Raw genomic sequence first — 25,554 nt, forward strand, 5'->3', positions numbered from 1 at the left:
CCCTGCCGGGTCCCCCCGAGCCGCGCCGAGAGCCGAGCCCCGAGCCGCCCCCCCGCCCCGCGCGTGGTTTAAATCGTCGCCTGGGAATGTGCGGACACCTACGGTAAAAGCAGTTTTACTTCGGGTTCTCTTGGTTTTGTTTTGTTTTGTTTTTAAAATTAGTAGTGTTAAAGCAATACACCTCTAACTGGAAACAAGCGCAGTCACCACTGATCCAGGGAGCTGCTGTGGCAATAAGTGGAATATTTAAGCTAAAGCGGAGTTAAGCTTTCATCTGAGTAGTTGTATTCTTTTAAATATGAGACAGAATGCGGAATAACGACACCCAACTCGGAATTAGGGGCAGGGATGCGGCCGTGCAGGGGGTGCGAGGGGCGTTTCTCCTCCTAGTTTGCACACCAGGTGTCAGAGCCGGCTCCCCGTTACGGTGCTGTGTCGTGCACACGCATTGGGTTACTACACGTATTCATGACATTTCCAAGAAGTGGAACTCATAAGTCTCCTCCTCCTCACGCATGCGCTCCTCCTAGTGCTTGTGGTCAAGGAGGGTCTTTGGGGATGAAGGCAAATACTCACCCTCAGTTGAACTTTAGAACTTTCTGTGCATGCTCTCAGACTCTTCGGGTCCCTCTTCACGGCCACATCTGACCTCAGCTGATTCTTCTTATGGAAGTTCTTGGCATTGCAGATTTTGCAAGTTGTGGTTCCCTTCCTCGGGGTGTTCTGTTTGTTCTTTTGTTTTGTTTGTTCAACAGGCTGCCCACGGAGGTGGTTTGAGTCACCTTCCCTGGAGGTGTTTAAGGCACGGGTGGACGAGGCGCTGACGGGCATGGTTTAGTGTTTGATAGGAATGGTTGGACTCGATGATCCAGTGGGTCTCTTCCAACTTGGTTATTCTATGATTCTATGGTTCTATATCTCAGGCTCAGTTGTCTTTTCTTTACATCGCTCCTTGTTATCTGGCTTAGCCAGATACAGTCACATTCTTCCCATCCTTTCTTCCTACAGCCCCATTAAAATTCTGCATGTAAGTGTAACCATATTTTAATTCTAAAATCACAGAAACTACACATAATATTCAAACTTACAATAGGTCAGTGACTTACAATAAATTATTTCTTCCTTCAGCCCCTCTGAGAGCATGTTTTTTATAGCTTGTTTTCTTTCAAGCAGTATTGTTCCAGACCCTGTTCATTCTTTGGAGATGACAATGTTCTCAGTCTGATCTGTGTGAAAAGATGTGTCTTCTATAATCACCTCTCTTTATAGCCTTTTTCCATCTCAAATGCAAGGTCAGAGCTGGAGCCAGCTCCAATTGGCAGAGGTTTGACTGTTGTGAAGTTCACAACAGCATTAAAATTAGACCTCGGAAAGTAATAGAATATGCATAACATTTCTGGGAAAGATTATTCATGTAAGTGGGAAATACATCTTGTCCCAGCTCCTGTCTGGCTGCACACAATCACTCCCTCACATTTCCCAGGCTGATAAAGGATGTTCGCTTTCTAAAACTCCAGAATGAGTGTTGTTTATTTCCCAGCATTTTCAGTATCACTACTGGCTTACACTGAGAGAAAACTATTGAAGCCTAACACAGTGATGAGAAACGTAAAATCCCCTGTGGGATTTTTCCTTAATCATCTCATACTAGATCTTCTTCCTTTTCTAGGGCAATGGGAAAGTTGTGGAGCATGTGCTGAGTGAGTCAACTCTGAAAAATGCCACATGATTCGGGGTCGGAGTTCCTTTGTTTCATTTCTCCACCTCTACCTCTTCAAACAGAGCGGAGGAAGCACAAAATGCCGCTGGGGGCGTCCTGTAGCAGAGTAACCTCCTCCTCTCTCCCTGCAGGGGCTTGTGCATGAGCTCATCTTGTGAAACAAAGGTCATGTTCCAGATGAGAACTGCACCCACTGATGTTATATCCTGGTTTTGTTGCTGCAGAGTTAGTTGTGAAACGTTCAAGAAATAAATCATAGAATCATAGAATAGTTTGGGTTGGAAGGGACCTTAAACCCCATCCAGTTCCAACTCCCCTGCCATGGGCAGGGACGCCTCCCACCAGATCAAGATGCCCAGGACCCCATCCAACCTGGCCTTGAACACCTTCAGGGATGGGGCAGCTGCAGCTTACCTGAGAAAAAATGCTGTCAGAAATTACAGATTCTAATTGTAGACCATGATTAGAGTGAAATGTTTTTCCTGCTTCTCTTGAAAGACCTTCCTCCTCAATATGAAGCCTGGTATGTTGACTTGTTGTTGTTAATACAGGGTACTTCTCTTTGCCTTGATAATTGCATTGGTGTTTGTATATTGCGCAGCGTTTGTGTTGCAGTCGTGGGAGCACAGGTTTCATGCATGGGGTTAAACATCAAAGAGTAAACTAGCTTGACCTTTTACAGACATACAGTCTCCGCTGTTAATGCCAGCAAGAAGTTACTGGAGCCTTGTGTGTCTTCCTGTGAAATTTCCCTGTGTTCTTATTTCCTGCTCCTTGGGGGTTGGGGCAGAAATCTGCCTCTGATTTTGATTATATTCTGTATGGAGTGTGGGCAATGTGAAACAGTTAAAAAATAGGTGAGCAATTAACTTTATTAGCTTCATAGAAACTAATGAACATACAGGTGGTTTTCTGGTTTTGTGTAGAATGGAAACTACTTGCAGAGCGAGGAGTAAATATGCTTGCTAATATTCTCAGGTGTTTACTTCAAAAAAATTCTTCTTGTGAACCTTGTTTACACTGTACTACCAAGGGTCAAAAGTCAGTGCAGTGCAGCCTTGGACAAACATGCATGTTTTCTCTGCAGTATGTGTGAAATTCATCAACTTTAAAATTTTGCACTTTGTTCAGGAAAGTCTGGAAACTAACTAAACCCAGAAGCTTGCATTTAAGTGAAGTCTGGTACTATCTCCTTGAGAAATGTTTTTCTCTCAGACCTTTAGGGACAAGAACATGGCTGAGGTGCCCTAGATTTTCTTTCCAGAGATCCTGTTTCCCAGAAGAGTCCTTCCTCTGTGGAAATTTGGGCTGATAGTGATCTAAAATAGGCAGTCTTACAGAAAACTCTCCCCTCAACAGTCATTTTGCCTCAGTGTGCCAAGGGTTTCCCTGATTCTTTGAATACAAGAGGAAGAGATTTTTGTTATTCCATATGTAGGCTTGCCCCTTTCACAGTGTCACTGATGTGACCTTGCAGTTTCCTCTTTATCTCAGCGGAGGTGATTTTAGACTTCAGCTATTGCCACACTGGAAGGACGGGATGTCATCCTGAGGAACCTGGAGAAGCTGGAGAAGTGGTCCAGCGTAAACCTCATGAGGTTCAATGAGACCAAGAAGGGCAAGGTCCTACACCTGGGTCGGGGCAATCTGCGGTTTCAGTACAGGCTTGGGGATGATGTGACTGAGAGCAGCCCTGCGGAGAAGGACTTGGGGGTGCTGGTTGATTAGAAGCTTGACATGAGCCAGCAATGTGCGCTCGCAGCCCAGAAGGTCAACCCTATCCTGGGCTGCATCAGAAGAAGCATGGCCAGCAGTGCAAGGGAAGGAATTCTGCCCCCTTATTCCACTCTTGTGAGACCTCACATGGAGTACTGTGTCCAGTTCTGGAATCCTCAACATAAGAAGGATATGGAACTGTTAGAACAGGTCCAGAGAAGGGCCACAAAGGTGATGTGAGGGCTGGAGCACGTCTGCTATGAGGACAAGCTGAGAGAGTTGGGCTCATTCAGCCTGGAGAAGAGAAGGCTCCAAGGAGACCTTATAGTGACCTTCCAGTACCTGAAGGGGCTACAAGAAAGCTGGGGAGGGACTTTGTACAAAGGCTTGTAGTGATAGGACTAGGGGCAATGGGTATAAACTGAAGAGGGAACACATTTGGACTAGACAGAAAGAGGAATTTCTTCACTCAGGGTGGTGAGGCACTGGCCTAGGTTGCCCAGGGAAGCTGTGACTGCCCCATCCCTGCAGGTGTTCAAGGCCAGGCTGGATGGAGCCTTGGAGCAGCCTGGTCTGGTGGGAGGTGTCCCTGCCCATGGCAGTGGGGTTGGAACTGGATGATCTATAAGGTCCCTTCCAACCCAAAATGCTCTATGATTCTATGATTCTGTTCAAAATTATTCTCAATTTCTCTGCAGTACTTTAGGTTTCTATTTTTAACCATCTTGCTGCTCCACAAGTTTTGCAATGAAATCTTTACTCAATACATGAAACATTGAACTGAGGAGGAAATTCTTGAGTGTTTTCTTGCAGCAGTATTGGCAAATTTTACATGCACATGAACACATAAACTATTGGGGCAGATTTATCTCTGGTGATTGTGAATGGTTTTCTTTCATCTTGAGAAGATAAGCACATTTTCCTCTCGTCTTTGTACATTCAGTTGCTTAGGGACATAGTTTAATTGTGAACTTGGCAGTGTTAGGTCTATGGTTGCACTTGACGATCTTGAATCATAGAATCATAGAAAAGACCTCTTGGATCATTGAGTCCAAGCATTCCAATCTGCCCCTAAACCATGTCCCTGAGCACTTCATCTACCAGTCTGTTAAATACCTCCAGGGATGGTGGCTCAATCACCTCCCTGGGCAGCTTGTTCCAGTGCCCGATGACTCTTTCTGTGAAAAATTTCCTTCTGATATCTAGTCTGAACCTCCCCTGACAGGTCTTTTCCAACCTATACAATTCTGTGATTCTGTAACTCTTCTCATTGCAGGGCCCAGGTAATCTAGACTAAAAGCTGGGGTTTACATTGTTGTTGCTTTTGTCTTTTTCTTCAGTTGTTACAGTTATGGTAACTTTATCTGTGACATTTGCGAAAGTGGTCATATCAGATAAAAGGGCGAAGTGTGATGCCCTTTGCGTCTTGTGGTGAAGCTGAGCAGTGTGCACTGATGGAATGTATTGGGCTTTCCCCAGTAGCGTGACTTTCCTGCTCTCAGAATATGGTGACATGTTTTTTGGATGCAAAGCTTAACACTGTTTTAGTTTATACTGAGTTTAACACTGTTTTAGTTTATACTGAACACTTCATCTTGCTCTTACTTATTTCCCATTCAGAACCCTGGGGAAATTAGCGTTACTGATAAATCACCACATCTGTACATTTTTTTTTTCCTTTTATTTGGAGTTCCATGCCTGGTTCGCTGGACCAGTGGAATCGTATAGCTGAATGTGTGATGCTAAGTAATTTTTCCTTGTCCCTCCCTTATAATTAGGAAGTAGCCCCCAGTAGTAATATCTGACATTGTCACTTGTCCAGCAGAAAATGAGCTGATGTAATCAACTTTGTCTTTCGACCATCATTGGAAAATACGGGATGGAAACCAATGTTAGCTGGATGTGGATTCAGCAATGGTCAAGTGCCATTCATCTACTGTTCTTGTGGACAGACTTGCATTACAGGTAACAGAGTTTGGGCACTGGAGATATTGATCAGCATTTCTTTATAATGAGCATGTAATTTATCTTACATAAAGGAATTTCATAAAAATAAATAATTTGTATGTGTTCTTTAAAGGCAGATTATTTTTCAGATGACACAAAAATAGTAATTTTGCATGTCTGAAATGTTAACTCTGTAGGAAATTCCTCCTCACCACAGCGCCTCCTTCTTTAAATAGTTTTAAAATATTAGATAAAGATCAACTAGAGTAGTTTTTTTAAAAATAAAATGTTTATCTGAGATTTCTGAAAATGTTCAGAAGTTGTTAAATTCCCACCTCCTTTTAGAGTGAGTTATAGATGTGGCTTCCTCAAGCTTTTTTGGAAGTCTCAGCTGATGTACCCGGGAGATGCTTTCGTAGGAGGATGTTTTGTGCCTTCCCCTTCTTGACTGCATTATGTCATGAAAACAGTTTTCTTCTTTCTGTAGAATTCTCACATATGTTTGACGCTAGATTTACATTATAATTTAGCAATACATATGCTTTTTCTCTGATAGAAAACTGAGGTTCATGCGTGAGGGGTTCCTCTGCATATTGGAGGCCTAAAGATATTCTCTCCATGCCCTTCTACCCCAGCTGTACAGGTGATAGCATTGCAGGTCTGTGTATGGAACAGAACTGGTTCAAAAGTACAGGTGTTCTGTCTATCCAGTTTGGTTTTGTTAGAAACAAACCTTTTAGCTTGCTTTATTTAAAATAGTGTCGTTCTGTGTATTCGAAAGGGGCAGCTTCTACTGGTGTTTCATTTCTGTTTCTGAGGTTTGTGCTATTTGCTCTGCTTACATTAGGGTTAAATGTTGTTGCAGTTCTTAGAGCGAACAGGGCATTTAATTCTCCCAATTTCTTAAGCGGTGTGATGTGATGGGGGAAAACACTGTGTTTGTGGTTGTTCCTTTTGGGTTCTGAAGGACAGAACTCTATGAAAGAGGATAGGTGTTGCTTTCTGGCTGCATGCTGTAGTAGGAGTGCTGTAATTGTGCCTTTTCTCTAGGTATTTAGCACAGTCTGTGTAGAACGCACGGAGTAGGTTGCGATGGACTAAACAGACTATCTGCAGTTAACTGTCAGCTGCAGCTGAATGCTCTGTGTTTCGGAAAATGATCCAAAGTGGCCTCAGTGCCGTTTTAAGAACGCTGTTGGATATACATTAGATTACATTTACACTATGGTATGGAAGTGCAGGAGTCCTTAAGCTGAGTAATGCTTGGGTCTCGTACTGTGGTGGGTTTATGATATTTTACAGCTTGCCTTCCTGTTTTTCTTTGCTTCTGAAGGTGGATCCTTGAGGTCACGTGAACTTGCCATCAGCAAGATAAACAGTCTTTTTTTTCTTTTTTTTTTTTTTTTTTTGACTTGCTACTGTAATTGTCAGCATCATCTGTTGGAGGATAAAGCCACTGCAGTAAATCTGGTTCATTGGGATAGAGGCAGGTGCAGGAGACAGTGTCCTAGGATCCTGCATTTGATATGCTGTTTTAGTGGGCAGTGGAACCCAGTCCATCAGTTTAATCAAATTCAACTCTTACTACTTTTTTGGGGAAAGTCATGTGAATGTATAAGAGCTATTTTTTGTTTAAACCACATTGGAATTATAATTAAAAATGCATATAGACGAGTTCCTCATCTCCTTCGTGCATGGACACAATATGTGATTGTGACTTCCAGAATGTGTAACAAAAAGCTGAAAATGCTTTAAAAAATGTTATGCGGTTACAAGAATCTTTCAGTGTATTAGGCTTTGTAGTTGAATTGGCTTTTGCTTTTCAGAATGGTTTAAACAAAGCTATGCAATGTCATGACTGAATTCATCCTAAGAGCTAAGATTTGTCTTCAGGTTAATGGGTCTCAGAGAAGGTTACATAGAATTTCCATAGGTGGTGGCAGTGGAAACTGAGCACAGCACCCTACTTATTTTGTTAATCGCAAGAGTGGGTTTTTTTCTAGTTTTGAATTTTTATTTCAGTTTTCAGTATGGTGAAACATGAATGTCACATGAAGAAAAAGGCGGTCTGTAGTTTAGATATACCTTCAGAGTTAATCAATTTGCATACTTAAGGTTGGAATTTTTTTCTTTGTGTGGTTCTTCCATCGTGTAGCATGGAGGAGGGGGGTGTGGAATCCTTAAAACCCCAGTAACTCATTCAGATTGGAGTCACTTTAAATGATAGTAGGGAGTAAGAAAATACACACATTCCTGGATTTATAGGTGATGAATGTTTTATAACATTATATAGTACATTGTGACTATTTCCTTTATTTTGACTTCATTTAAGGCAAAGTGCATGCCTGATAGCAGTGGGTTTTGTGGGGCTGGGATGATGTTAAATCTTTGGTGTACTATGTGTGGTTACACTACCTCTTACCTCCCAAAACACTTCCTGAGAAATGCCTTGGAAGTTTTAAGGGAAAGAAGGTGGTGGTGAGAAGGGGGTGGAAGGTTGCTGGGAAGAGGTCAGAGCTTTAGACTTAAATTGCTGTGGAGCTTAACTCTTATTTCCAGAAATACTTGAAACATCAGCAAGTTAATGACTTGTTTCACTTCCTATGGAGTTTACAGACTTGTGTTAAGGTAATTTCACTTTGAAAGGAACTTTCATTTCTTTCTGATTAATATGACCTACCAAGTACTTTTTGTTCTTTAATGAACAGCTGGGAGAACCCCTTGAGGGGAGGAGGTCTGTGTAGATTAAGTTGGTATTTCGTTTGTAGGTGGAATACGTCAGACAGAGTTAACTGTGAACTTGTGCAGCAGATTGATGATTTAGTAACCTTTTAATTCTCTCTCACAGACCTGCTTTTGTAAAAAAGCATCTACTTAAGAATGAACAGCAGAGAAGCGATGTGGTGGACATGGGCTTCGTGTCATGTTGGCTTCCTGTTTAAAAAACAGTAGGCTGACAATTTTAAAGGGACAACAACAAAGTGATGACCAGGTGCCAAGTGCCAGCTGTCCTTATTCACCAGATTGAAGAAGAATTGGATAAAGAAGAAGAAGAGATGATGGTTTTCCTGTGTCGAGATCTTGCTCCTGACTTGGCCACTGCCAGCCTTAGAGAGCTCTTGATGGCTTTGAATGAGCGGGAGAAACTGTCTTTTTTTGGCCTGTCTGAGCTGTTGTACAGAGTTAAGAGGTTTGATTTGTTGAGGAGGATCTTGAAGACTGAGAAAGCAACAGTGGAAGCTAACCTTGCCAGGAGTCTCAGGATTGTCCCCGATTACAGGTAATATATCTGTTTCAGATTTCAAGGCAACTCTATTTTGTGAAAGATGTGGGGAGGTTGTTTTGGGTTTTTTTTGGTGGGTATGTTTTGTTTCTTTTTTAAAATAAGTTTTACAGGTAAAAGAAAAGCAGAAGAGGGCGTCATATCTAGAGTTATAGTGAAAAGAATGTGTCATTTAGTCTCTGAAATACACCTTAGCAGCTTCTTCCAAGTCATGGCATTGAAAGCATCTATCTTTAAGGAGTTTGTGTATGTTAGTAAAAGCAATGATGTTAGTACAGTTCTGGTGGATAGAAATGACGCTTTAGAGGAACATCATTAGTTAGAGATACTTTCTTTTCTAGTTTTTTTGGACACATAGCCTTGTGGTATAGCTTTTTTTTCAGGGCACCTGTCTCTTAATACTTTTTACTCTGTAGTTTTAAGACACTTAAATTAACAGGCTCCAGTTATTGTTTTTGGGGGACTTCAGAAAGAAATGTATGTACTTATAAAGAAGTTTCCTGTGTTAACTTCTCACTGAAATATACCCCCCGTATCTACTAGGTAAAAAAGTTAAAGGTGTGTTCTCTCTCATTCTCTTACTTCCTGTTTATTGAAATATTAAGCAAGAGTAGGTAGTTTGTAATTGGATCTTGGAGCAGGGTAGGACTTTCTCCTGCTTTTGTTTTTTTTATTGGGGAGGTACGTTAAGATGGGAACATGGGAGAAATTGGGTAGTGGGGCAAGGGTGGGATCTTGCTGAAAGCTAATCCTTTAGAAATACCTCAACTTTATTTCAGGGTACTAATGGTAGAGATTAATGAGAATCTGGAAAAAGAAGAAGTGAATTCTCTTGGTTTTCTGCTCAGAGATTATGCACCTCGTATGAAAATGGCAAAAGATAAGGTAATGTCTTTCTCTGGGGTCTTCTCTAGAGCAGTGAGAGGCTAAAGTGAAAAGAGAAATAGCTGGACAGCAAAGGAGGGGAGATGGCACTGCAAGGCATAGCAACGCAGGAGTAAACAGAAGTCAGGAAGTGGCAAAGTGGTTTCAATTTAATTTTGGTTTCATAATTAAAGGAAAGAAGCACAAGAAATAGTAAGAGGGAACAGTGAAGACTTGCTGTAGTGAATGGTGTTAGCATGAACCTCACAGTCAGACAGCATTAAAAAAAAAAGTCTTTCTTCAGTATTACTGGTCTAAAAGTTCATCTATGAAGGATCTCAAACCAGTAATTGCATGAAATATAGCTTGAATTACAAGGTCACTTTTTATGTTTGTGCTCTGCTTCCCTTACAAAAGAACAGTTCTATTTTAATTATGTCTGCCTCTAAACATTTGCATTCTGTATATTTTTTTTCAATGTTCTGAGAAAGTAGAGATTCAGTAGAGAGGGTTCAGAAAACTCGAGCACTATGCATAGATTGCTGTCTTCTTCCTTTGAATTTTTTTCTTTTTCTCTTTAACCAAAGGAGGGAGGCCCTGCAAATTTTATGAAGCTTATATTACCTCTTGCTTTGTGGCATGTTAGGTAACCTTCCAAGTGGCTGGCTTTGTAGCAACAAGGAAATGCAAAACTGTTTCCTCAAAAATTTGATTTGTTTTTAAGAAAATCACTTCCTAGTTTTCATTACTCCTATGATAATATAAAGAATTCTTGTACCTTCCAGGTTATTTTCTTAGTGTTTCAGAAGGTGATGTCCCTGTTTCTTAAATGTACAACCTTCATGGCCTCCCCACATTATGTTCTGGGTTGCTTTGTTACTTACCTTAGAGAACAAGTTTCTCATGTGACAGTTTGGTTTTCTGTTACGATTCTAGAGTTTTCTAGCTCTTGTGATTGACCTGGAGAAGCTAAATTTGGTGGCTCCTGATCAACTGGATTTGATAGAAAGTTGTTTTCAAAATATTCACAGGATAGACCTGACCAGGAAGATTCAGAAGTACAAACATGAAGGTAAGATGCTGGTTTTGCACCGATTACTATTGACAGCAAGAACCAGATGTAATCTTACTGAAGATAAAATTATGAATTACAAGTCAGAGTATTTGCGTGCTTCATAGGCTTAAGCTTTTAAAACAGTTGATATACCATAGTGTATTTCTCTGTGTGTTTTTGTTAAATTTTCAGCTTTAATGTCCTCCGTTCATTCTCGGCCAGCATATGTAAATGCACTTCAGGCATCTCTCCCTAATCTCAGTTTGATTGATCCTTCTTATAATTCCAGGGTAAGTATACAATAAATCAGACAGACCCTTTCTTTCTAAATATTGCCAGCCATTGAAAGGGGATTCATCTTTACGGAGTTTGAGGAATGAGTGATTGCTAGTAACTAAAACATTACTCAGATTTGTTTCTCTTATTCCTGTGACTTGCTGGGTTTAGAGTCTGATTTACTTCTTCTGACTTAGAAAGTTAAAGAGCCTCTGTGACTCTTCTCCTATTAGCTGGTCATATAAAATCAGTATGTTTTTTCTACTACTCTGAGGAGTGAAAAGTTTTACTTTGAATGTTTTTTTGGAAAACAAATTATTCTGCTTTGTACTTCTGGAGTTTTTACTCAGGGACTTTTTTTACTCCGGACTTTTTACTCAGGGAAAGTAACTTCGAAAGTTAAAAAGATGAAGTTTGCGGCTTTTTAAGGAGAGCTTTTCAGATTATTTTTTTTGGGTGTTTTGTTTTAACAGAGATATCTCCATATATCAAGTCATCATACCCTATTGCACGCAGTACTTTTTATATTTGGATTAGATCTTATACTGTAATAGTATAACCTTAATTAAGTTTTTAGCCTTGATAAATTAATTAGATGGGATTAGTTCTGTCATGTATTCAGTAAATATGTATTTATAAAGTTTACATACAAGACATCAGAGATGCAATTAACAGAGCCACAACAGCTTTTTCCAGACTACTAATGGGAAAGAGTTTATATTGACTTTCCATATTATGATAATACTGTTATAATTTCTAGTTCAGTGAAAGTACTTCCCTGCTGCTCTGTAGGAAACAAAATGCACATTTTCAGGGTTTTTTTTGTTTGTTTTACTGTATTAGGGATTAAACTTTTCTTTGCTGTTCATGGCAAACTGATAATTTTTTTCTGAGGAGGAAGGTTTTTTTCTGTTTGTGGTTTTGGTTGGGTTTTTTTTTTAGTTATTATTTTGTAACTCTAATTAACTGACAGATGTGAATCCTAAAATACGTAATCCTTTTATTGAGGAAGAAAAATACTGTTGTGTTGTATTTTGGAACACATGATTATCAGTTCTTGGAGAGAGGGAAAATATACCTTTTTCTTCATTTTAGATCCAGGATGTAAACAGAGAAAAACCACAAAGTGGACAGAGTCTTATTGTGGGTAAGAACATTTTATCTGAGTTACGATAATCTAAAAGAGCCAAACAATGCATTTCATTATATCAAAAGGACTGTTGTTTGATAGTTGTATTTATGGCTCATCCAGCTGATATGGCCAGGAGCAGAGAGTGTTTGTTACCTCTGAAAACTGAGCTTTGCCTTATTGCTTGCTCTTGTGTTTGCTTTGCTTGTGCTGCCGGGTCTTAAAACTTCACTGAAATTGTTTTAGGCTTCCACTGTCACAAATTTTTAAGAGAATAAATGGTTTATTAATAAAATCATGGGAAAGGTTAACTAGCCAACAGTGGTGGCCCGTGTAGTGCAGCTGCATCTGTTAAGTCTTGAGTAGGAAATGTTTGTGTGCATTCAGTGGTGGACTTTCCACCAGGCTAGCCAGGAAGTTGTCCGGTGAGTACCAGGTTCTTACCATGTGTGTTGCATTCTTTCTGGAAACCCCAAATACCTCTCAAATATGGTGATTTTAAGCACAGTTGCCCGAATGCTCTCAGTGTACTGTTCCAGTCACAAGCGATGGAGAAGTCAATCCAAATAACATTCTGGAGGTGGAAATTTGGATTTTTGTTGTTGTTTTTTTTTAACTTCAGTAGCGTACATAGAAGTGAAGAGGTCCAGATAAGTTTGAACTTGGCTGAACTAGGTTCCTCTTTAATGGATTTGATGTCAAAGAAATGTCACTGGTACTGGTGTACTGAGATTACTTCTGTATGTTTTAACTGCAGCAGAACCAGTCCACATGTCCATTCAGGAATCAGGAATGATGTCACACAAGGTACGTGCTTGTGTGTATGTATGCAAGTAAATATAATAAAAACCTCTGCAGGTATTTAGTTTTCTTTGTGCTTCATTTTGAGATTTCTTTTAATTGCATGTAAATAGAAGAATGGGTACATCCATATCTTCCTTGGCCATAAACAGGTTTTATTAATTCCTTTTGCAGAATATATTTTTAATACAAAATGGAAGCAGCAGTATGCAAAATGCAAGTGCGTATGATGTACACACACAACCTGTATATTTATTAGTGGAGGCTAAATCGAATCCTGTTATAAGTCAGACCTTTTGCCATCTGCATTAGAAATGGCAGGGCTTTTTTGCATGCAGTAAATTTTGTTCCTTATTCTCTTCCTGCCTGTTGCTCTCCAGGTAGAAGACAGACATGCTTTGGGTATTAATGATAAGAATGGACTACTGCTATTTTCACTAGCTCTCCTGTTGGCCAGGAACCAGGGAGTTACCTACAGCAAATTGATTGTAATTTTTGTAAAGGGGAGAGGAATTGTAATAGAATCATTACAGACTACTTAGGAACAAGGAGGTTATTTGACTGAATAATGAAATAAATGTTAGTCTGATGAGCAGTGCATGCTTGCATACCCGAAGAACACAGAAGTTCTCTAGATTTATAGTATTGGCAACATGAAGCTTACAGCTCCTAACATCTCGATAGCAGTTACCCTTTAATTTGGAAGTGCTATAGAAGTATTATTGCTGTCATAGTCTGGGTCTTTAAAAAACCCCTCTACGACATACAGGTTTAGGTGAGTTTTGGGCTTTTTGGCAGGTGTAGAGTGTCTTGGTTTGGATTTTGTTTATTTGTTTCACATTTGAAGATATCTCCAGAGTTAAGGTTCAGTCTCAAACTTGCTTCTCTACTTTCTGGTACAATCTTAGTCTTTGTTTAAGGAACACTATGGTAGTGAGATTGCATAACACAAGATGCAAAAATTAAGTCTGGAATAGGGAAAAAAATCGTTAGTCCATGTCTCATGATTTTATTTGGTTTTGTTGTGTAGATAAGACATGTAGCATCCCAGTAGATAGAATTTTGCTGGCCACTCTATGGAAAAACAATTTATTGAATAGATGTGAGGTGGTGAAATTTGAGAAAAGAATCAAGTTGGTAAATTGAGAATGTGTCACATTAATTCAGTATATGTCCTTCATGTTTCTCAGGTGACTGATAATCAGTACAGAATGCAAAGTCAACCTTTAGGAATATGCCTGATAATAGACTGTATAGGCAATGACACAGGTAAGTCTCTGGAATCTGAAGTTCTGTATCTTGTTAATCTCAAGTAATCACAACAATAAAGAATATGATGTAGATTTACCAGCCAGACTAGGGTAATGTTAAGCTCCAGTCATACAGCGGGTTATTGGCAGAGATGGTAAAGATAGTGTTTCCCACAAAACCAAAGCTGTTGCAGATTTGAAGCATAATTATATCAGACACCACAGATTTTGAATAGCTGAAGGCACGTGGTTCTTTATTAATAAAGCTCCTAGGCTTCTGTTATATCTTGAAACTGCCACCACAGCTTTATAGGGAAAGGGATTTTTTTCTTTCCTTCTTCGTTTAGTTTAAAAATGAAAGAACTCCACTGCACCAATTTGCATGTAGAATTCAAGTTATTCAATGGCATGATTAAAATAGGGTTTTTTCCCGATTACCTATGTAGAATCTAAAAATTAGATTCTTGCATAAGCAAAAAACCCCACTCTGTAATCGTTGGACTACATGAGGCTAAAAATAAAAATGAAGAGGTTAATAGACTAGAAAATGTAGAGGAAGAAGAGGATTTCTCATAACTCATGGTCCTGCAGATGGACCAGCTTAGAATTACTGATGTAGTTGTTGAAGAACAGTGGATGCAGAGCACAGACACGGAAAGTTAAATTTTGATGTTTGCTTGACAATAGTATTTTAGGTAAATGATACAAAACAAGGCATTTAGTTTGCCATTAGGGTAACAGGAACAAGATCTGATTTACAATCCTGCCATGGATGGAGACGAGGGAGAAGGAAGGATCTTAATTTAGTTGCATAAAACCGAGAAACATCTTTGCAATCTGATTTCAGTCTGTCCTACCAAGTTTACCAATGACCTCTGGCAAAAAAAAAACCCCAAACCATCCAAGGCTGCAGTTTCTGGGTGTAGAAATTAAACTGTTCAATCTAAAGCAATTCTTTACTTCTACTCGCAAAAAATAGGAAGACTTTGCCCCAAGAGGGAGATAATATAATGACAACCTGCCAAGGTCTGAAAGACTGCAAGGAGAGAGGAGGAGCAGCTCTTTGCATCAAACATTCTGCTCTGTCCTGTTGCCTGCTTCTTTACTATCCTGTGGTTCTCTCTTTCATGATAGCTTTAGAGAACAAATGACCCTTTTGATCCAAGAAGCTTACTATGTGGCCTTAATCTGAAGGTAGTATGACAGTTTTGTGGGAAACACTATCCAGTACCAAAATAATTACTTATTACTTGGAGTTCTGTTTCTTAAAAGAAAATGCAAAAAAGGGTTGCTAGAGAAGTTTCAGTGTGAAGAGCTAAAGAAAAGATGAGGTGTGAAAATAAATAATAAACCCCTCTTTAAACTGTGTTGTCTCCAATGGGATATGAGCATGTGCTGTCCTGATTTATTGAACGAGTGTTTTACTATGCCAGTATGACTTTTTAAAATTAAACGGTAAGTGTGAAAGTAGGTAGGGCATGTGCAGTGGAGAAAACAGGAAGGAACTGCTATGTCAGTTCATAGTCATGAATACACAAATTTAGATCTACTCTTTCTTAGAAGGCACAGATGTTTTACACAAGCAATATAAGTGCAGACCCCTTTGTCACAGTAATTGCTACTAATTACAAAGATGTACGCAGGAAAAAAAAGATATCAATGCGCTCTTCCTGAGCTCATATGGTCATTTCAGTACTTGTACAAAACCAGAAAGTGTAAATGTGATAGAGAAAGTCTGCTGACTGGGAAGGACAAACATGGGTTACATGTTTAGAATCTGGTATGTCAGATAGACCTGCAAATCACGGCTTTGCTGGTTGTGCCGAAACACCCAAAGCAAGTCTTAGTCTGCTTTGGTCTCTCTGCTTGTCTGCCTTGGATACAAAGGCAATTATATCATGTGTGTCTCAGACATTTAATGTCAGCAGTGCATCATCCCAAGATTTAATCTGAGGAAGCTGAATCCATAGTAGCTACTGCAGGATCAAATATTACAACAATTGAAAATCCCCAGTGTAAACAATGTGTGAATTCATCAGAGACTGGTAAAATTCAAACTGAAATGTACCTTGCTGTTTTATACAGGGCTGCTTTTGACTTCTCCATTTGGAAGCCAATCTTTATCCTCAAGTTTTAAACAATCAAGGGGTGAAAAGCGTTGTGTTGTTTGGGTTTTTTTTTAATATAGAGTGGAAATGCTCAAAAGTCAGTGGAGATTTGTTGGGAGATGATTAGTGTTGAAGAAACAGATATTTTCTGATATCAGGGTGCTGCATGTAATGCTGAATTTTTTCTTGCCTTAAAGTAAAATTGCTGTATCTAAAGCTTGCTATGTATAATTTCTGATTAATTGTTAAACTAAGGTATCAGCTCTAAGTTTGTTTCGCTTAATTTTTTTTTAATTGTGACACTTCGAGCATGTGTATGATCTAAGCTGACACCAAGTTTTCTATTTGTGTGTGTACGTGCTAATGAGAGAGCTAAGAGGAAAAGCGCTCTCCTTGCTGTAATTCTCATTTTGCATATGTACTACCGCCCTCTAAAGGAGAAGTGCTTCATCGAATGTGTGACCGCTGAACGGAATTGATACTGAATCTCCCACCTGAGTTTTTAGAGCATGTTTTATTGCCTAAAATAGGGAGGATTTGCCTTTCTATTTCCAAACTGGAAAATCTCTGAAAGCTTTTGAATTATTTTACAAAATCTAATCAAATAATTGAGTAATGAAACTCTACAGTTCCTGTTTATCACCTTGCCACAGTATAGAATTTGTTCCTGCCCTGCATTTTGCTGAGGAAAGTTACAAGTTCTGTTCCCTGTTTTCACTATGGGCTTTTTAACAGTGTGGTAGGACAACTACTTCTCTGCCAGTCATCTCTGAAATAGCTGCTGCTGATTGGGGGTTGTTAAGCTTTTGAAGTCAAGGAAGAGTCTAGCTTCCCATCTCTGTAAGGCATTTTACAGAAACATGGCACTTGATATTTCCTGTCATATCAGAAACTGCATGGGCAGTATATGTGTGGTTTATACTAAAGATACCGTGCTGCAGGTAGGAGTCATGGTAGTAGCTTGTGGTTTTCTGAAGACTTGAAAGGTACCTATGGTTTTACCCATCATATGTCTGGTTTCACTCCTATATTAATAAACATCCAAAGTAGTTATTCAGAGCATGGCAAATTGTCCTGCAGCACAGGTTAACACAAATACAGTAGAGTTAAATCTTGGGTTTTGGCCATGCACAGTTAATTTGTAACATATTTGAAAGGATTCATCATTCAGATTTTTTTTTTTTCTGAAAATGCCATTCTGTCACAGTTTAAGACTCCAGTGTCCATTCTCCACCTGGAACTCAGCACTTAAAGTCCATTTTATATAACAGGAATTATAAATGACTGCAGCAGGTTCCTTTATGACTGATGAAAGGGAGCATCTGTGTTTTCTATGCAGTTCTGTACCTATAATAGCCATTCAGAGTAGTCTTCCCTTGCCTGGTGATTTAATTCCTAGGAACTAGGGATACTGGCTCTAAATGAAAGCAGGCAAGTGTCTGTAGAATTTGGAACAAATCACATGCCAAATAATAATGGCTTAGCTATCATGAAGTTCATAACTCACGTTAAAGACAATATGCATATAGCACTTCAGTATGTAAAGTACTGTGATCAACATCAAGTGCTTCCAATTTTTGAATTACTGTGATGAAATAAACTCATTTCCAAATTCCAAAATATTGTAAATGCTATAATTCAAGATAGCTGAGATGATCGAGCCTTGATATGCTGTGATTTAACTACATCTTGCTTTTTTCAGATATGTTGGAAGAGACCTTCAGAGGCTTAGGCTATGATGTTCATTGTTACAGATACATAAATATGAACACCCTAAATCAAACATTACTTCAAGTTGCAACGCTGCAGAAGCACAGACATTGTGACAGCTTCATTGTTATATTAATCAGCCGTGGAAGTCCTCAGAGCATCTTCTGTACGGACCATGCCTTTTCTGGATTCCCTTTGGAACAAATAAAGAAGTACTTCACAGCAGACTCATGTCCTGCACTACTAGGAAAACCAAAGCTTTTTTTTATTCAGACTTACATTGTGCCAGAAAATGAGCAAGAATGTACTAGTCTATTGGAAGTGGATGGAAATAATGAGAAAATAATTTCTAACACACAAATCCTTCAGAAAGTCACTATTCCCGAAGCAGCAGACATCTTTTGGAGTCACTGCAAGGTGGATATATCTATACTGGAAAAATCTCCAGGTTCATCCTCCTGTTATCTGCGTTATCTGGCTGAGCTACTCCGCAATCCTCATAAAAGGTAAATTAAAAAAAAAAGAGGAAAAACCAACCCTTTTCCTGTGACAGCTTGCTGTCCTAGAGAAAGAGACACCTTAAATTTCTTCCCATGTTGTTCTGAAAAGTGTCTTTATGCTGTGTCATAGGTTAAAAGACAAATATACCTACTCCTGGAACAATGGTGCAGGAAGGTATTCTAAAGCAGGAGTGAAGTATCTGATTCTGGAGAGCAAAATTAAAGAGCGTTATGGCAGTGGGACTTGCAGAGTGAGAAGGCGAAAACCTGTCTGGCTATTGTATGTCAAATCTTTAGACATGGATGAAATGCAAAGAGTAAATTTATTTCCATTACTTTGTGACCTAGGGGTACTCCAAAACAGCACCCCTGTGGAGGAAACACAAGTGGGAATCCAGGCACCACAGAGCTTGGTCCTTGCTAGAAAGTGTGAATCCCAAACCTGCTGCTTTGCCTGCATTTATCAGGGAAAAGTGGAGTGTGCTTTGATCTTTCTCATGACAGCGCAGGAATCTCAAGCATGTTTCTAGAATGACCCTGAGTTTATCACAGGCCTGTGTTACCTAAATGCCAAAAGTTCTACTTATCAAGCACACAAGACTAAGCAATTATTAGCAATATTTAATGTGTTTTTCTACATCCCAGTGGCAAGGTCACTTGAACATGTTTTACAGTTCCTCCTTGCCAATCTCCCGTTATATTCCCACAGACAGGGTTGGAAATCTTCCTTCTCCAAGATAACAAGGCACAGACCAGGCTTCTGACAAATTGAGAATTGCCTTTTATCATTAAGAAGGGTTCTGCTTGCAAATATAAAAAGTCAGTGCCTAAGTTCAGGGGGAAAAGGCAGTAGAGAAGGAAGGATTTTGTCCTTTCTTTAGATCTGATTAGATCCTCCACTCAGGGAGCCACTAGATTGCCAATTCATAAACTTGAGTTTAAACTATCAGAAAACGTAAGTCTACCAAAATAGAATATCAAGAGGAATCTGAGCAAAAATCAGATATGTTTGGATATATAACATACCAACAAAGGTTTTCTTTGTACAACTGATCTACCAGGGAGCTAGCAACCATTTTGCAAGATAGTTGCCTGGTTAACATTTAGAACCTTTTTACAAACCCTAAAACCTTGTAATTAAATCACAGATCATCATGTCAGTATAACCAATATCACGACAGTGATTTGGGTTGTAACTGATTTTCTCAAAAATGCACATTCAACCTTGGGTTTTAGAGGTGTAACCTCTGCAAGAAAGACTGAAATTTGAAACTTTCTCCTCACTGAGTCTGAAGTTGTCTTCTCTTTTGTGGATTCTTAAACGGTGTCTTTCTTCATGGTCTAACAGAGAGCTTTTACTTTTGTTGCTACAGGAAACTCTCTATATTAGATATCCATACGGAACTGAACAGGAGAGTCGATGATTGGAACAAGACAGTTGGCCCAAGCCAACAATACTCACTTCTGCTCCAGCACACACTGAGGAAGACACTTTTCCTTTCTGCCACTTAACTGCTGTTGGAAAGGACATGTCTGAGGCTGCTAAAGAGAAGTGCTTACTATGATTATCCACACAGTGTCCATCCACACACTTTGACTTTATGCATTGTTATTGCAAGTATATCTAAGGCATCTGCTGCTTCCAAAGCTGGAGGCCAGTTACAAGTGGTGTTCCCAGGGCTCAGTGCTGGGTCCAGCCCTGTTCAATGTCTCTATCAATGAGCTGGATGAAAGCATTGAGTGCACCCTTAGCAAGTTTGCAGATGATACTAAGCTGAATGGAAGCGTGGATCTGATTAAGGGTAGGGAGGCTCTGCAAAGGGATCTGAACAGGCTGGACTGCTGGGCTGACTCCAACGGCATGAGGTTTAACAAGGCCAAATGCCGGGTCCTGCACTTGGGGCACAACAACCCTGTGCAGTGCTACAGACTAGGAGAAGTCTGGCTAGAAAGCTGCCTGGAGGAGAAGGACCTGGGGGTGTTGGTTGACAGTGACTGAACATGAGCCAGCAGTGGCCCAGGCGGCCAAGAAGGCCAATGGCATCTTGGCTTGTATCAGAAACGGCGTGACCAGCAGGTCCAGGGAGGTTATTCTCCCTCTGTACCTGGCAGTGGTGAGACCACTCCTCGAATCCTGTGTTCAGTTCTGGGCCCCTCACCACAAGAAGGATGTTGAGGCTCTGGAGTGAGTCCAGAGAAGAGCAACGAAGCTGGTGAAGGGGCTGGAGAACAGGCCTTATGAGGAGCGGCTGAGAGAGCTGGGGTTGTTTAGGCTGGAGAAGAGGAGGCTGAGGGGAGACCTCATTGCTCTCTACAACTACCTGAAAGGAGGTTGTGGAGAGGAGGGTGCTGGCCTCTTCTCCGAAGTGACAGGGGACAGGACAAGAGGGAATGGCCTCAAGCTCCACCAGGGGAGGTTCAGGCTTGATGTCAGAAAAAAAATTTTCACGGAAAGTGTCATTGGGCACTGGCACAGGCTGCCCCAGGGAGGTGGTTGAGTCAGGTGGTTAAGGGACAGGTGGATGAGGTGCTGAGGGACATGGTTTAGTACTTGATGGGAATGGTTGGACTCGATGATCCTGGAGGTCTTTTCCAACCTGGTGATTCTATGATTCTATGATTTCGGTGTATTAAGGTGCTAGATTTCATATTTTAATACAGAAGCATCTGAAAGCTTGGATGAGAATGGCAACTATCATATAGCACCAACAGATCTTGCAAAAAAGTGCAACAGGTAGACAGAGTGGATAGGGCTCTAAACTGTATAGCTGATGGGTTTTCAAGGGTTTTGTGTTCTTGCTGTGTCACTAGTTGGTTTTTAGCCTACCTATTAGTAGGGCGCTGATCTAGGTTCTTTTGTTGATGCTGAAAACAAACAAAAAACTAGTGTAAACCACTGAAATTCACTGGGTGCTTTCCCCAGCACTTGTTAATGGAAAATGTGTCAGAAAAGCATGCCTACCCAGCAATGCCAGTTTTTCATGAGCAAGTTCTGGCTTGTGTGCCTCCACAGACTAGTGAAACAGAAGAGAGAGGTGGTCTTATTTGGATTCCATCTGCCTGTCTGTCTAGAGGTTGTGATTCACCCAGAACTCCATGTTGTCTGTACTGTCACAACACACAATGGTTATTATATGTTAATAAATGAGACAGTCCGCCATGTTTTAGGCTAACTGTGTTTTCTGCTGATCCAAAACTGAGTCTGCATGTGGCAGGGCTTTGCAGTGATCTACCACACAGTTAAAAAATGTGGGATTTTGGCAGATATTTTGTGGGAACTGAAACATGCTTCACACTTCTTGCTCCAGACATATCTGTAAAAGTGCACTTTATCACCATTTAATCTAAATGTTGTGTAACAGCCACTGGCTTTTAAGGATGGATTAAATTAAACACCTGAGCCTCATTGATTTTGCTTTTGAAGGACATGTCTATTAATTTTTTTCCAATTAGGAGTAATTAGTAAGCTTACTCTGGTAGCAGTGACTTTTTTCATTCCTTGATATTATGTTGTACTACTTAGGTGTTAGCTTGACATAATTTTTAACTTTTTTTTCTTTTAAACCAGGCTTACTAAGTTTCATTTAGAAAAAAAAGCAAATGAGTTTTCAAGTAGCTTCCATAATTGAAAGTAAAAATAATTTTTATTTGACAAAGAATAGATATCAAAGTTTAAAAAGTGCTCTAAGTCCTCAGCTGTTGATATGATGTAGTCCCAGTCTCTCCCTGGATTAATCAACTGCTGGTTGATTAGGGTTGTGAAGAGTATACAAAGAGCAGAAAGCCACTGAATAAGTTTGACTTTATAGTCTTTAACTAGTCTAATACAATGTTAATATGACTATATATATTTATTTATATTAATGCACCATTTTGTATAATATATAAAGTATATTTTATATCATTGATTAAATCTTCACTCATTATCTTTTCTTAATTTTGTGTTGTTTTATTTGCATGTTAGCTCTAGAAAGCTGCACACACGGTTCTGATAAAAAGAAATCTTTGCGCAATTCAGAAAAATAATTCACCTGATTTGTAAGCCTATGTGCTCCATACTTTTCTTTTTCCACTTCATAAGCTAAATGTGTCCTCTTTAATAAGGGTATATGGAATCTTTCTGATAGCATTGAACTGGGAAATGCAACCCAAAATGTTTATTAAACTGTGCCTCCATCTTAATTTTATGTAGGCACAGGCAGAAGAGGAAAAACAGAAAACAATTCTTTGCAAAATTCAGGTGTTCTCTAAAAGCTTGATCTCTGTGGGTGTTCAAGTAAAAATACCAAATTCAATTTCATGATGCTATAGAATCATAGCATCACAGAATAGTTTGGGTTGGAAGGGGCCTTAAGGCCCATCTAATTCCAACCCCCCTGCCACGGGCAGGGATATGTCCCACTAGATCAGGTTGATCAAAGCCCCATCCAGCCTGGCCTTGAACACCTCCAGGGATGGGGCAGCCACAGCCTCCCTGGGCAACCTGGGCCAGTGCCTCACCACCCTCAGAGTGAAGAAATTCCCCCTCATGTCTAGCCTAAATCTGCCCTTCTCCAGTTTATACCCATTGCCTCTCATCCTATCACTACAAGACTTTGTGAACAGGCCCTCCCCAGCTTTCCTGTAGCCCCTTTCAGGTACTGGAAGGTTGCTCTAAGATCTCCCCAGAGCCTTCTCTTCTCCAGGCTGAACAACCCCAACTCTCTCAGCCTGTCCTTGTATGGGAGGTACTCCAGCCCTCTGATCATCTTTGTAGCCTCCTCTGGATGGGTTCCAACAGCTATAGTTGTAGAAATAAATGTATCATAGTGGAGGAGGGAGAGGGAGCATGTCTTCCTTTCAGTCTGCTGTCTCCTAAGAATGGCCTAGCAAACTGATCCTTTTCTTAAACTAGAGCTTCAGGGCTTCTGGCTTTAAAAATACTTTATGTCTTAAAATTACATTCACATGTATTCCACAGACTCCAGTACAGAACTTACTGTGTTGCATCAACGGGAGGATCTGTATTATATATGATAGCTAATAAAAACAGCATTCATTTCTAACCCTAAATATTTAATTACTGACTATCTTACAATCAAATAAAGCACGTGTAATTTTGAAACTCTACCTTGTTCATGTTTCATGACATAAGAGAAGGATTATAAAATGACAGATTTGGAATCTTAGAAGTCACTTCCTTTAGCGGCTGGTAAATGAAGCAAATAGTGTGAAACAAAATATGTTTTCTGTGGTTTTAGAAATAAGATGTGATTCCCCATCATATTTAGGTCTGTGATGTTAATAAATACGATTTCTTGCAATTAACTTCCCACTTCCTTTACTAGCTTTTACATGTGATGAGCACTTCTGCCTTGTGGACAAGGAAAAGCAGGGAGAATGGAATCAAAATGAGGCAGAGAGGTGAGGGAAAGAAATACGGAAATTTCGAACAGGAATAAGAAGGGGAATGGTAGGGAAAACCAAGAGAAGAACAAGGAGGGAAAAGAGGATTTGGAGGAGAAATACAGCATCAATATTGGAAGGAGAAAGAAGAAAACACGAGAAAAGTGAGAAAGGAAGAAAAATAGTGACTATCCTTACAGCATCAAATGATGTGTGTTTTTGTGCATTGGCTGTTTTCGGTTTTTTTGAGTGATGCTAAATGCAACTATTTACTTAAAATATTAGCAATAGAGTATATTCTGTTTCTTATAGTTTTGTGACGATGTAGGCTTAGAGGTTATGAAGTGTACATGTTCTTCACCCTAATGTGTGACAGTGAGTAAAGTCCATGTCCCCTTCCTTAAGAAATGATGAAGAAACACTGCTTTGAAAACTGTAGAGCTCCTCTAAATAACCCTTAAAATGAAAATGGAAATGAGTCTCTTCATGTCCGGACACTTGGATCAGAAGTGATCACAGCCCTGTAATGACCATAAAGTTGCGGGGACATGATGTATTGTGCATTCATGGTTGTCAGATGCAGATTTTCTACAGTGATATCTTGACCCTAGGCAGATTCTTAAACCATAGCAGTACTCGTTCTGTAATCATTCATCTAAGCTGTATTTAGAGAGGTGAGTAAGTAGATTGCACTGCACTCAACTGCATAGTGAAAAGTAACGCTGAAGTCAGTATTTATTAACGTGCAGGAATTTTGGAATGCCAGAAGTTGTCTGTCACTTCTCCCATAGCTTTTTGTGTCCCTCCATATGTGAGATAGGGACTGTGTTCTTGCTGCACTGTGCACCTAAAATTTAAAGTCGTGAAAGTGACTGGATGCAGGGGCCTGGGTGGCATCACGTCTACATGTATTGCAGATAGAGCGGCTGAATAATACCAAGTTTCTATTCAGTAGCTAAAAGAAAAGAGGGGAAATAATTAATTCTGGATCCACCATGAATTTAGGGTGTTAGCACAGGAACATAAAAAGTGACATGTTGGTGAAGTGTTATGGTCATGGACTGCCAAAATGTCTAATTTTCAGAACCTGCTGTTGAGCAAAGATACAACAAGCTACTGCTCGTGCATTATTAGTGCTTGGAAGGAGGCTGTCAGACTCACTGCTCCATGGCACTGAATTTTAGTTTTGCTTTCTAATAACTGAAGTAGAAAATTGTTGTACCTATGTACGTGCTGTATATACAGAAGGAAAAAAGAATAGGCAGAAAATAGATGATGCCTTTCTGTGGCTCAGAAAAAAGTATCTGTGAGGCAAGAGATCCTGTGTTCTAGACCAGACTTAGTTGCATTTTTCTCAGCCACCTACATTTACGTGACTAAGTCATAAATCTAGTTTATTTTGTACTGTTATATACTTGTGTCTCATTATCCAGAAAAGAAGTTATGTTCAAGAGGAAGTTACAGTGCCAACAGCTGCAGATGGAGCATGCTGTATGCCCAACCTCCCCTTTCAACTCTGCATAAGAAGTAACAGTGACTTGTGTTACAGGTACCTGAATTAAATGCATGAGCTTTTAAAGACTTCGTATGACTTTATTTTCTGAGAATTCTTTTCTGATACCCAGATTTTAACATTTCTGACATGCAGGATGATGTTACTGAGAAGTAACTGCCATTTGTGTTGATGATGTGTTGTGTTACTATGTTCCGTTTAAACTACAACTCCTGTACTGAATTATTTGACATCTTTTCTGTGGCTGTTTGGAGAATGAATTTTCTTTCAGCTTCTGCATTAGAATCAATAAAACACT

The 25,554-nt window shown here is 39.8% G+C and overlaps 1 protein-coding gene across 4 annotated transcripts; it reads left to right on the plus strand.

Moving 5' to 3' along the window:
• Window positions 1-24,212, plus strand: CFLAR (CASP8 and FADD like apoptosis regulator). Of its 4 annotated transcripts, none has more exons than XM_069860852.1 (11): window positions 3-103; window positions 5,262-5,401; window positions 8,232-8,663; window positions 9,446-9,551; window positions 10,467-10,602; window positions 10,777-10,874; window positions 11,956-12,007; window positions 12,747-12,796; window positions 13,981-14,059; window positions 17,851-18,364; window positions 19,732-24,212. In XM_069860852.1, exons 3-11 carry the CDS (start codon window positions 8,368-8,370, stop codon window positions 19,868-19,870), a joined length of 1,470 nt encoding a protein of 489 aa, XP_069716953.1. In that variant the 5' UTR covers window positions 3-103; window positions 5,262-5,401; window positions 8,232-8,367; the 3' UTR covers window positions 19,871-24,212. The 4 variants fall into 4 exon arrangements, with proteins under 4 accessions (XP_069716955.1, XP_069716953.1, XP_069716952.1 ...); XM_069860851.1 differs by having other exon boundaries at window positions 7-103; window positions 5,259-5,401; XM_069860853.1 differs by lacking the exon at window positions 3-103 and adding an exon at window positions 1,998-2,243.
• Window positions 24,213-25,554: the final 1,342 nt, after the last annotated feature.

The sequence above is a fragment of the Phaenicophaeus curvirostris genome, chromosome 7 (assembly GCF_032191515.1).
Source record: "Phaenicophaeus curvirostris isolate KB17595 chromosome 7, BPBGC_Pcur_1.0, whole genome shotgun sequence".
Classification (NCBI taxonomy): Eukaryota; Metazoa; Chordata; class Aves; order Cuculiformes; family Cuculidae; genus Phaenicophaeus; species Phaenicophaeus curvirostris.